At 31.2% G+C, this 12,417-nt stretch overlaps 1 protein-coding gene across 2 annotated transcripts in view; it reads left to right on the top strand.

Annotated features, from left to right (window-relative positions):
* Positions 1 to 12,417, top strand: part of LOC118195501 (complex I assembly factor ACAD9, mitochondrial-like) — a 150,875-nt gene that overhangs the window by 35,172 nt on the left and 103,286 nt on the right. For both annotated transcript variants that reach the window (XM_035366827.2, XM_035366826.2), the window contains exons 6-7: positions 2,905 to 3,011; positions 6,924 to 7,024. In XM_035366827.2, the coding sequence (XP_035222718.1) occupies positions 2,905 to 3,011; positions 6,924 to 7,024 (208 nt within the window). The remainder of the gene's footprint in view (positions 1 to 2,904; positions 3,012 to 6,923; positions 7,025 to 12,417) is intronic.

Raw genomic sequence — 12,417 nt, 5'->3', positions numbered from 1 at the left:
GGATAATCCAATAAATTCAAGGTCGAAGCTTCAATATTTTATTTTCGGAGGGAGGGGGAATTTTTTTCAGTTTTGGTCTATTATCCCAAATATATTTGCTTCGATTCTTTATTTTTTCCATAAAAGCAAAAATCTTACGCATGGTATACATATTACACATAGCTTCAAATTAAAATTTAATAATATACAGGGTGATTATAATTAAAGTTTGACTTTGAAACGGTGATAAAAGGAAAACTACTGGATCAAATGGTATTAAACTTGGTAACCATGTAAAGGAAGTCATGGGAATTTATTTTTCACGAAAAAAAGAAAGTTCGAAACCTCCCCACCAGGGGATGAAATGGCGCTGTATGCAATATTGTTAAACGAAATATGGGTTGGAATATAACTTAATATTTTGTTACACGGTTTAATATGTTGTATACCCTTAAGAAACTTTACGTTAAATTAAATAAGACGTTAAATTCGATAAAAGTCGAGTGCGCCATCCGTGTAAGGGAGAAATTCGTCCGTGAAAAACACGGTTTAGCGAATAGAAAATGTGAGATTGCAATTCACTCGCACAAGTGCGTACAATCTAGAAATCGTTTTCTTACAGATCGCTAATTTGTAATTTTTTAAGCCTGAATTCGTCCCTAAGACATGAAGATACTGATTCAAAATGCTTTTAAATGATTTGGGCCAAAGAAATTCCTCATATTACCTACCTAGTTCCATTGCATTCTCCTACTGCATTCGATTGCATAGTAGGCATTCCACACCATTTAGTGTATACCAAGATGTTTCTAAAAGTTGGATGCTTTTTAATATAATTGCAGAATGCCTAAAGAAAAAGAGCAAGAATGAAGCAGAATGCCTGAAGAAAAAGAGAAGAAAAAATACATTTTTGCGTAAAATTTAGTATTTCTACTTTTTTTTTTTTTTTTTTTTTTAATTTGAAGCTTTTTAATCTTATGATATTTAATTCTTGCAATTTCAAAAATAAAATATTTGACTAAAATATAAATAACATTTTAAGAAACCAAATGTAGGAATTGTGTAAAGCAATGGGCACAATGATAAAACTGTTTAAAGCAGTGTTTGCAAGTCATCGTCCGTTATACATCTCTCTTATTTATATATTTCTTTTCTGAACGGAACATTGAAAGGCGTGTTAACTGTGCTTTACTGTAATTTCTCTTTTAATATATGCAGTTTTCAAATGCATCGTAGTCGGGCTTACAAAGTATTCTTCCGAAAGAAACGCAATTCAAATAACTGAAATCAAATTCTGGAAAATTTATATTAATAAGTATATTTAAAATGCTCAGTTCGAATGAATAAATAGAAAATTTTAAAATAACTATCTGAAGAGACAATGCAACACTAACAATTAAAATAAAAGTCTAAAAATTAAAAAATTACCTAAAATAGTAACTATGACTAAAAATATAGTATAAAGAAAACTATTTGGAAAAAAAAAAATAAATAAATGTTGCACCTTTGATTTAAACTACGTAGTTCGAATAAGTAAATAGAAATTTTTAAAACAGTTATTCGAAAGAAAGTATGCAACGTAAACAATTAAAATAAATTTGAGAAAGAAAAAAATTGCTTAAAGTTTATAACAATTATAATTAAAAATATAAGATAAAGAACATTATTTGAAAGAAAGAACAATTGAGTCTTTTTTTCCTCTTACGTACTATGTAAAAATGGAAATGAAAATAGGTTGCCACATATTAAGAAGTTCGCCAAGTGAACTAATTTTGGCACAAACTGAATAAAAAGCGGCAACATAAATTGTTGAATTTCTCCATAAATTTCGCACCAAATTTTACAAAATTTAATATATAGGCATAATTTGAGTCACAGAATCGAAATATGTAAAACAATTGGCATGTTATTTCAGAAAAAGTCCGATTTTGTGTCAAAATTCCTATGTTAGAATAGTGCTATATATAAGTCTAATATATATCCCAAGTCGTGCTTTCGAGACATGAAGAACGCAATTTGAATTTCGTAAATCGGTCCAGTAGAACGAGAGATATAGAACTGCCCCCCCCCTTTTTTTTTTCCGAGCAGTGTACATAAGTACAAATGTGATGCACATGCATGTGATGTCTTGTGACATCACAACATTCTCATAATATCAGCGCTTTTGTTAGATGTAACCGTGATTTATTCTCTATAGATCACCTTTTGTTTTTATGAACAAGGTTTTAAATTAGCTCTTATTGCTATATTTCTCCCTTGCACTGTGGAAGTATTATCCTGTTGATGGTGAAACTGTCGCATGACATCGTAACACCTTGAGTGCTTTTGTTAAATGTAACCCTGATTTATTCTCTATAAAGTCACCTTTTGTTTTTATGAACAAAGATTTAAGTTAGCTCTTAGTGCTATATTTTCCCCTTGCATTTGGGGGAAAAAAGAAGAAAAAGTTTGAAGACTGTAGAATCACATTTGCAGCTACTGTGGTTTATTTGCAGCTTGTCGAAAGAATTTACAACTATTGGAAGGGGTGGCAAACAGCTGGATATGCCAGACAAAATAGTTATTAGGTTGAAGCAAACACCCGTGAGAAATTTTTAGTTATAACATTCGAAATAGAACTTCAGTAAAATCAGAGGATTGGCAAGATAATTGAAATTGATGAAGTTTTTTTACTAAGTTACCTGAGTACTTTTGTAGCGGTAGCTATCTGGTGCATTGTGCAGAGACTGGTGATATTTCATTGTAAGAGTTACAAATAGAAATGTGTGTCTGAGTTCTGTATGAATAACTGATACAACTTTGGCATGATCTCTGCTAACTTTCATAGTTTGATTGTAGCCAGCTTTTACAATCAACAGAATAATACATAAATACTTTTTTTTAAGACTGTAATTGGTATTTGACTAAAGTAGAATATATTTTTAGGTGGTTTAGATTTATCGTATACAGCTTGTACTCGTCTAAATGAAGTTCTTGGTTTAGACTATTCTGTATATACTACTCTGGCTGCACATGAATTTTTTGCTGCACAGGTTAGTTGTTTCTCTGAATTTAAAAATAAATTTTATTTAAAAATTTTTATAGGTATGTACTCATAAAGCTTTTTCTTTTTTCATTTCATTTTTTAAATTGTTGAAATAATTACTTTTGTATTATTAAAGGAATATAAATCTTTCCTTCAGTTTTAATTTAACTAAATTGTATGATTTAAAACTGAATTTACTTTTTGTTATCAATTTATACAGTATTAATAGTTTTCAGTAATTTATATATTATTTATTTATATTTGTATGTAAGTTATTTAAAATTAAGGCTTCAATTTTTTATTTTTATGTAATAATTTTCATTATGTTGTCATATTTATCTTTGTGCATGTGCTTGCTGTTTAGAGCTTAGAATCATCTGCAAAATTTTTATCTCTTAGAAATTGGATCAAAATTTGAATTTCCACACTTGAAATTAGCATTGCTAGAGTAACATGTATTACTAAATTCTGTGAACTAGGAAAATGTAGTTGTCATTCTTGAGTTGATGCATTGGTCAGGTATAATTTTTTTTAAGTAACTTTTATTCCTTAATTTATTTAGAAATATGTTGCTTCAGTATGAAAAACTAAAAGATTTTTACAAAGTATTTGGAAATCAAAACTCTCTTTTTTATGAAATGTAGCAAAATCGGTGTTTATTTTTTTAATAAAAGTGCAAGCTAAAAGTAAATTCTTAATTATTTTTTAGTGTAAATAAACTGCTGTAAAATATTCATTCTGCTTTCTTAGTTTAAGCATTTATAATTTGCTAGAAGACTTCCCCCCCCCCAAATTATATAGCTAATTTTTAATGCTCCGTACTGAAATTTTTTAGTTTACCGACATTCAGATAAGAGTTTAGCATTCAGATTTGTTCTTTTTTTTTAAAAGGTGTTTTAAATAAAAATTGTATGATTGTTGATGAACTTTCTGACATTTTGCAAAGTGATTTTCTTGGGTGTTAAATCAACATGTGGATTTTAAATAAATGACTAACTGTATTTGTTTACTCTTTGTTTATTTTTTATTTGTCATAAAACTTATATAAGTATTATTTTTTAAGGTTTGATTTTTAATGAAAAAAAAAGGAAGCAAACATTTTTAAAAACAATTGTATTTACATATGCCATTCTCTATTCTATATAATTTTCTATCTTTCTATGTAATTTCCTTATTGGTTTAAATGTTTATTATAACAAAGAATGGGGTTTTTGGATATCTCTGCCACCAGTGATGATAGCCATATTCCTGATCATTTTCACTTTTTATTAATGCCTTGACCTTCCTTGAATAATCTCACCCATTTTCACACTTTACTGCCTCTCAGTTCATTGTCACCAGACACTTCATATATGTAGAGATGAATATTTGCAGTTTTCATGTTTCTTACAGTTAAGAACCAGATGACATAGCAGTCATCTGGTCAGCAAGCAGTCGCTTTACTTAAATATGTTAACATCACACTCTGAAACATGCAGGTGGCATCTGATAACCCCTTACTCGCTGTGCCCGTGTCTCATACGGGCAACCAATACGAATAAATTTTGTCATGCCCGTATCAATTCTTGGCAGCACAATACTTGTAAGTTGATTAGATAACAGTAGTATGTAGATTCGGAATACTTTTTCCGTTAGAACATATTTTGAAAGGATGCAGTGCTCATCACTTTTTTGTGTTTAATGTTTGTAAAATGAGTAGTTCAAGTGAACAAGAGGATTTAAGTCTTGAAGAATCGGGAAGTGATTCAGAAGGCAGCATTTTTTTCAGATGCTTTTGATTCTGAAGTATCGGATTCTGAAGATAGTGACAATCCCACACAACTTTTACCAGGGCGCCAATGGAACCAAATTATGTCGGATATCCCAGATATTTGTCCTCCACATATTCAGTTCAAATTGTTGTCTGAAGTGGGTATTTCATTTCAAGTCAGTGTAGGTGTTTTACAATATTATTAACATTTTATAAATGATGAAATAGTTGATGTAATTGTAAAAGAGACTAATCGTTATGCTGAGCAATCAGGTAATGTTGTTGGGAAAAGGAAACTGAAAGGTAGAAGAGACTGGAAATCTGTATCAGCACATGAAATCCATCCATTCCTTGCACTTTCAGTTTTATAAGGTATTATAAAAAAAAGAACTGAAGAAAGCATATATTGGAATAAGAAAACATCAGTAGAAACTCTTTTTTTTCCGTAAGATAATGTCATATAATCAATACTGTGAAATCAAAAAATACTTGCAGTCTGTGAACAATGATTCTTATGATCCAGAAAATCATCCCAACCCGAAACTCTACAAAATGTGGCCTATCTGTGAGCATCTGAATAAAGTATATCAAAAAACAATTACTCCAGAAATACATATTACCATAGATGAAACGCTGATGTTCTACAGAGGATGTTTATCCTGGTGCCAATACATAGCCTTGAAAAAAGCAAAATTTGGTATCAAAATATACATACTAAGTGAATCTAGTTCTGGTTATATATGGTCATTTATCATATATACAGGAAAAGGTACTTTGTTTCATCCTAAATTCCAATCTCTCTCAGTACCTTCACAAGTTGTTATGAATCTGATGATGCCATTTTTGAAACAAGGTTACTGCATCACCTTAGATAATTACTATACTTCACTAGAATTATGTGATATCCTTTGCATTGAAAAATAAAAAATTAAAAACTAACGAAGTTACATCATTTAGACGCGACAAAATCTTCGCTTTCTAATGGAAGGATAAAAAGGAAGTAACAATGTTATCATCTTTTCATGATTCTAAAACTGTCGAAGTAATGACCCAAAGTAAAAAAATGAAAACAAAACCAAAGGTAGTAATTGACTACAATAAAATAATGGGAGTTATGGATCTTGTAGATCAGTATCTTTCTAGTTATCAAGTAACAAGAAACGGTGGGAAAAATTATTATTAAAAAATATTCTTTCACCTTTTAGACCAAGCCGTTTTCAAGGCTTTTCAAGTTTATAAAAAAGTAGGTGGAAAAAAGTCACATCTAAAGTTTAGACTGGATTTAATCGATGAAATAATTGACAAATACCATTATCAGTTTTTCAAGACGAGATTGTCTATCGAGTGAAACGCCATCAAATCGTTTATTTGAACGACATTTTTTGAACCTATACCACCTACAGAAAGAAAGAAAACCCTTCCAGAGAATGTAAAGTGTGTTCATCAAAAAAGAATGCAAATGGAAAACGAATTAGGAGAGAAACGATGTATTATTGTAAAGATTGCAATGTAGGACTGTGCATACCATGTTTCAAACTTGACCATACCCAGAAAAAGTATTAATTTTTGAAAAAATATTACAGCTATTATCGATTTTGAATAAAAGCTTCACCATCTGCAGATAATAGTGTGCATTATTTAAACGTACGTTATTTTTCTCTCTCCAAAATTTACATGTAATCTTAAATGCCTGTATTAAAGCTTTTCTCCCAGCTTGGGTGTAAAAGGAAAGCCAAATATAAAGAAAATAAGGTAAGTTAATAAAAAAATTGTACATATTTAAAAAAAATGTTAAATTTAACAAAAAATATGGTGTTTTTTATATTAATTTATTTTAAATTTCATAAGCATTAAAAAACATTAATAAAAAATTAATGATTTTTTAATAAATTTTGTCAAAATTTTGCAATGAGTAAGGGGCTGTGAAGCATGCAGGTGACATCTGATAATGCAAAAAGAATGCCGAGAGCCTGTGTGCATGCTCATTCTTGTATGTGCGCAAATTTTCAAACTGTAATCAAAAACGAACCTTACTAAAAAGTAACCTATGCATATTCCAAAAACAAATTCATAAAAGAAGGTATTTATATTATATAGTAAACTTTTTTATTACTGACCCGCTAATAAAAAATTTTTACACCTGTCAGTTTATTTTCAAATTTGTTTTAGGCTATCTTACATTTTGGATCTGAAGAACAAAAACAAAAATATCTTCCCCTTCTAGCTTCAGGAAAACTTATTGCAGCTGTGTGTTGTTCTGAAGTAGGAAGGTATGTTTCTGGAATGTTAAATTTTAATACTTTTATATTTTTCAAATAAAATAATTTGGTACTTGCATATTATTGCAACCACCTTAGTAGAATCTATGACAACCGTGCTCGTAACAGTTCTTTGGCCAATCTTTTTTTTTTAACAGTGGGCACTATTTTGTCTTTTTTGACATTGGCCACTGCTAAGGCTGGAAATGGTGACCATTTTATTGTGGAAGCATCTAATAGGCAGCCACCGTTACCTCCTATAAAGGGATGGACAATCACAATCATGCCTTATCCAGGATTGAAACCCAGGCCCTTCGGTATCATAGTTGGCTTCCCTAACCACTATACCATCTGGGCAGCCTTCAGACACTCGTGCATATAACAATTTTTCAGTTTTGTCAACGAGCATCACCATTTGTGTTATGCGTTATTTTTCTTGTACTCCAAGCTCCAGTGGTTTTTAATACTCCCCCCCCCCTTTTTTTTTTTTTTTTTCTTTTTTTTTTTTTTGTCTTTGGTGATTTTTTAAATATATGCTCATCAGATTTCCTTGCATTGGACAAAATTGCGATACAATTTTTACAGGAATACAGCAGTTAGCTGTACAGTAGAAATCGTAAAAGAAACAATTGCTTTGAATCTGTTCTAAAAGCAATGAGCATGAAATTTTCATTGTACTAAAAGAAATAAACACTGTTTGCAGGTGGGCTTATTGATTGATTTTTGGAATAAAATGCTAATTAAAATGTAAAATATGTATATAGTAATATATGTACATGCAATTAAATATTTTTTGAATGAGTAATTATCACTTTGTTTCTGTGAAAAATCGCCAGATTACACTGAGGTGGCTGTGCTGATATGTAAGTACCAACAGTTTATAGATTTAATTATTTGTATGAGACTATTAAGATTATGTTTGAATCTATCAGCATCAAAAAATTTTGTTATTCAGTGTGTTTTTATAATGCAGTCATTTTAATTCAGTCAAAATCATTAAATTGATATGTTTGCACTTTTAAAATTTTTGCTTCTATATATTTTATCCTTTGCCAGATTCCTATTTAAGACGGTCTATATTTTATGTGTGTATTTCTCTTTGTGTTTATAATTATCTACTTTCTCATTGGGAATTATTCTAGCACCATTGCAAAAATTTTAAGGTTTGTTACATAAGGGAGTGATAGATTTGGTGAACGGCCTTCTAAATTAAAACAGCATATAGGAGGTGTTCGAAAGATAATACAGAAATGGAAAAAAAAAATCTGGCAAATGCCTTCCACATCTGCCATTTATTCAGTCTTTTAATAAAATTTGCAATCACATTTTTGCAGACCTGGGGCTCAGTTGTTATAATAACAATCAGACTTCGTTAAGTTCATGAATTGTTGGTCTGTGCTATAAACTTTAAACTTTACAAATCCCCAGATATAAAAGTCACACTATGTAAGGTCACTTGACCTTGGTGGGCAGTTGTGATCACTGTTCGATAAAATCATTTACCATAAAATGTATCTTTAACAACAAAATGGTTTTACACACTGCATGATACTTGGCACCATCCTGTTGGAAGAACATCTCATCAACAACGAAACCTTGGCTTCAAACTGAGGCCACATAAATGCTGTTATAATCTCATGATAACACCATTGACAGTTACTGCACTTCCAAACTTTTCATAAGAAGTCCAGCTGAATAATTCTACCACACCAAAGTACAAGTCACACATATACTCATTTGGGGCTTTTCTTCAACAATATCAGGATTTTCTATGTGTCAAATGTGGCAGTTCTACTTGTCTACATACCTATCCAGATGAAAGTGACATTTCCAAAAATTCACTGACTAGCACTTGCAGCATCAGTGCTTTTGGCCAAGCATCCAGTACAAAGACGACCATTTCTTTTTTTGTCCATCACTGAACCTGTTTGTTTAAATTTTTGAACCAGTCTGTTTACCATGTTTCTCCATCAAAAAATACTATGTAATGTGTGGATAATTCCAGTACATCAGTCTCCATATTTTCAATATATTTTTTACAGTAGTTATGCAACTCTGCATTGTGTATTTCGCCATCATGATTAACCGACTACTAACTGGAATACTGATATTCCTTCATGATTAACTCACTAATAACTAATGTGCTTCAGACAGCATTGCCAAACCAATGGGGGGGGGAATATGGTGAACAAGTTAAATCCTACATTAATTTTGAGGCACCCTTTATTTATGATACATTTGAAGTAAGAATGGCAATTAGTCTGTCTAATATTTATTTTATCAATTGAAAGTTTGCTTAGAATTTTTTATAATAAAATTTTAAAGTTTAGTTTTGAGTTTTTATTGTGAGTTAACCCCTAGATTAAGAGTGTGAGTGATGGTTGTCGACTGTACACCTATAAAAAATAGGTAAACAGTTGACCAAGCGCCTAGTGCAGGGTTAAATATAAATATTGTTAAGTATAGCATAGTTCATATACATTCAACCAGTGTAATATTAATTTCCTTTTAGTTTTGCTTTAAGTGGCAACAGTTGTAAAATGTTTTTAAGTTGATAGAATAAACATGTTTGGTTGTGTTTAAATTTTTGGGAGATTATTTAGGTTGATTTTGGGAGATTATAAGTTGATGAATGAACAGAATGGTATACATTTACTGTCATATCTAATAAATATAAAGGATAATGATGATGTTAGTGTTAGCATTTAATTAGTTCCTTCATTAAAAACACATTCCGTCAAACATTAATTGTTAAATATTTGCTTTATTCAGAAACATTACCGTCAACATTACTGCTCAAAAACTTACAGTTCAAAAATATTATCGTTCTGAAAAAAAACTGTTGTTGCCAATCGGGAAAATACATTTTAAATAAAATTAATACGTTGCGTTTACATTCGGGCATCCTGACTTAGTTACGACCTCGGAACATTAAGAACTTATATTTAAAAATTTAAATCTGTAATATGAATGTTTATAGTTCGAAAGTCTTTAGCTGTCATATAGATTCACCGTCGTTTTCTATTCTTTTTCCGTGTCCTAGTTTTAGTAATATGCGGAATGTTGTTATCGTTATCCTCAGTAACACTAATGTCATCACCATCATCATCATCTTCTTCTGATTCAGCTTGACACTGCCATGACTTTAATTGGCTCACATGAGCTGTCGTACTAAAGAAATGTCCTTTCACCTTCTCTTCTAATTCACTCTATAGGTATCACTTGGTAAAACGTCTGTAACTACCAAAGGTCCTCGATACTTTTGTTGTGTTTTGGTTGATTCTCCAGTTGATTTAGGTACTCTTCTCATAACTACTATTTCTCCTCATTCGAATGTTAAAGAATTACTTTTCTTCCTGTCATAATTTGCTTTCATTTTCATCTGCATATCTTCAATTCTCTTCTTTAACTTCTTCCTTTTTAGATGCTCTCTTTTACCAGTAATTACTTTCTTAGGAGATTTGTCTATTCCCTCATTTATCTTAGATTGCTTTGCAGATGGATTTACATCTTCCCGAGGTTTATTTCCTTTTGCAATATCTTTCTCCGGTTGTCTTTTGTTTTGTTTCTCAAAAAACTTATTTCCCTTTAATTTTGTTTCTTCACCAGCAAAATTATCTATTACAGTTTCTTTTTGTAAACTTTTTTCTTTCCCTGTATTAAACTCTTTCTCAAGTGCTGTAATTTTACACTTATTACTATATTTCTTAAGCTTTTGATTATAATGCTTTTCTTGAATAGACTTACATTCTTTAATATCATTGATGCCATCACTTCTAGCTTCTTCTTTAGGATACTTATTTTCTTCACTTGTATTCTGTTTAACGATTTTCTTTGAAGTCCCTTTCCTTTTCAGTGATTTTCTACTTTTGGAATTAGTGACTTTTACAGTATTTGTATTTTCAAACTTTCCATCATTGTCCAGAGTTTCTGCCTTTTTATCGTTGTAGTTAGTGACTGGTATCACTGTTTCTCCCTGTATTACTTCCAATAATGAGCCCAAGTCATCTTCCGATCCACTTTTTAAAACATAACCGTTATTTATTTCATCAGTTTTAACTTTCACGAAATTAACCGTATTACTTTTGATTTGAGTTTCTTGGGAAGCCTTCAGTTTAATTCGCGGAGTGTTGCTATCATTTTGCAACTGTGAAAATGGGCAGTCATTAACATTGCGTATGTGCAAGGTATTACCTATCTTGGCGTATGCAATATGCGGTAAATCAATCCATGTTCGACCAACTAATAAGTCGCATGGTTGCGTTTCATCTCCTACAATTAGAACTGTAATGTCCTTTCCTTCCACATTATCAATCTCTAAGTTAACAGTTACTTTTCCCAATGTTCTAGCGGCTGGTTTATTCTGGTTCCCAAAGCCAAACAATTCCTCCACATCAGGTTTTATAAGAAGATTCAGTCTCTTAGCTGCAGATTGTTTCAATAAACATGAACTAGAACCCGTATGTATGATTGCAGTAATTTCTTCTTCATTATTGATGTGAGCATACTTTAAATATACAGCTGGTGAAACACCTGAATTCTGGTTCACGGATAAATTATTTTTAACATTTGTCAAGTCTGGATTCTTAGACGTACACTTTTTTAAAGTATGACCCTTTTCATTACATTTCCTGCAAATAATTTCTTTTTTAGGTTGAGGACAATCCGTCGCTATATGTCCATAATCATTACAATTGAAGCATTTCGGCTCACCCTTTTCATTGCGGATGCCAGAATTATATTCCCTTTTCCTTTCGTCTGTTTTATAAAACTTATCTCTCAGATTGTATTTATTATCAAAACTGTTTTTAAAATCCACTTTGAAATTACCATCTGTCTGCATGGAATCTTTAACATTTCTTTGTCTTGAATACTGATTGTAGGATCCTTCATAAAATTTAGAACCAGATTTGGGCTTAAAATTATGCCTAAAAGTTTTATTTTCTACTTGAAGTACTTTTATCCCTGCCCGAATATTTTCATATTCATCTAGTTTTTCAGCCAACTCTTCAGGATTAATGAATTTAGACCAATCATCAATGAAATGGTCTCGGATAGCAGCGGGGACCCTCTTCTTTAATTGATCAGTAATAATAAGTTGTTTTAAAGAGTCAAAATCTGTTACATTTAATCCACCAAGCCACTCTTCAAAATAATTTTTTAATTCAAACGTGAAGTTCTTCCACGTATTACGCAACGTTTTAATATGATCAGCGAGCTTTTGCCGAAACTGTTCTGGACTTAACTTAAATTTTCTCAGTAGCAGTTGTTTAACGTGCTTATAGTCGTTAGCTTTCTCTTCTGATTCACGGGCAATTAATTGAGTTATTTCATAAGGCAATAGACCCAACAGCTGAGAAACCCAGTTTTGTTCTTCTAACCCAATACGTCGTGCCTGTCTCTCA

The sequence above is a fragment of the Stegodyphus dumicola genome, chromosome 1 (assembly GCF_044657685.1).
Source record: "Stegodyphus dumicola isolate Sdum_Otavi_A_Nest chromosome 1, ASM4465768v1".
Classification (NCBI taxonomy): Eukaryota; Metazoa; Arthropoda; class Arachnida; order Araneae; family Eresidae; genus Stegodyphus; species Stegodyphus dumicola.
The sequence above is the reverse complement of the archived record's forward strand: the minus strand, read 5'-3'. Positions and strand labels throughout refer to the sequence as shown.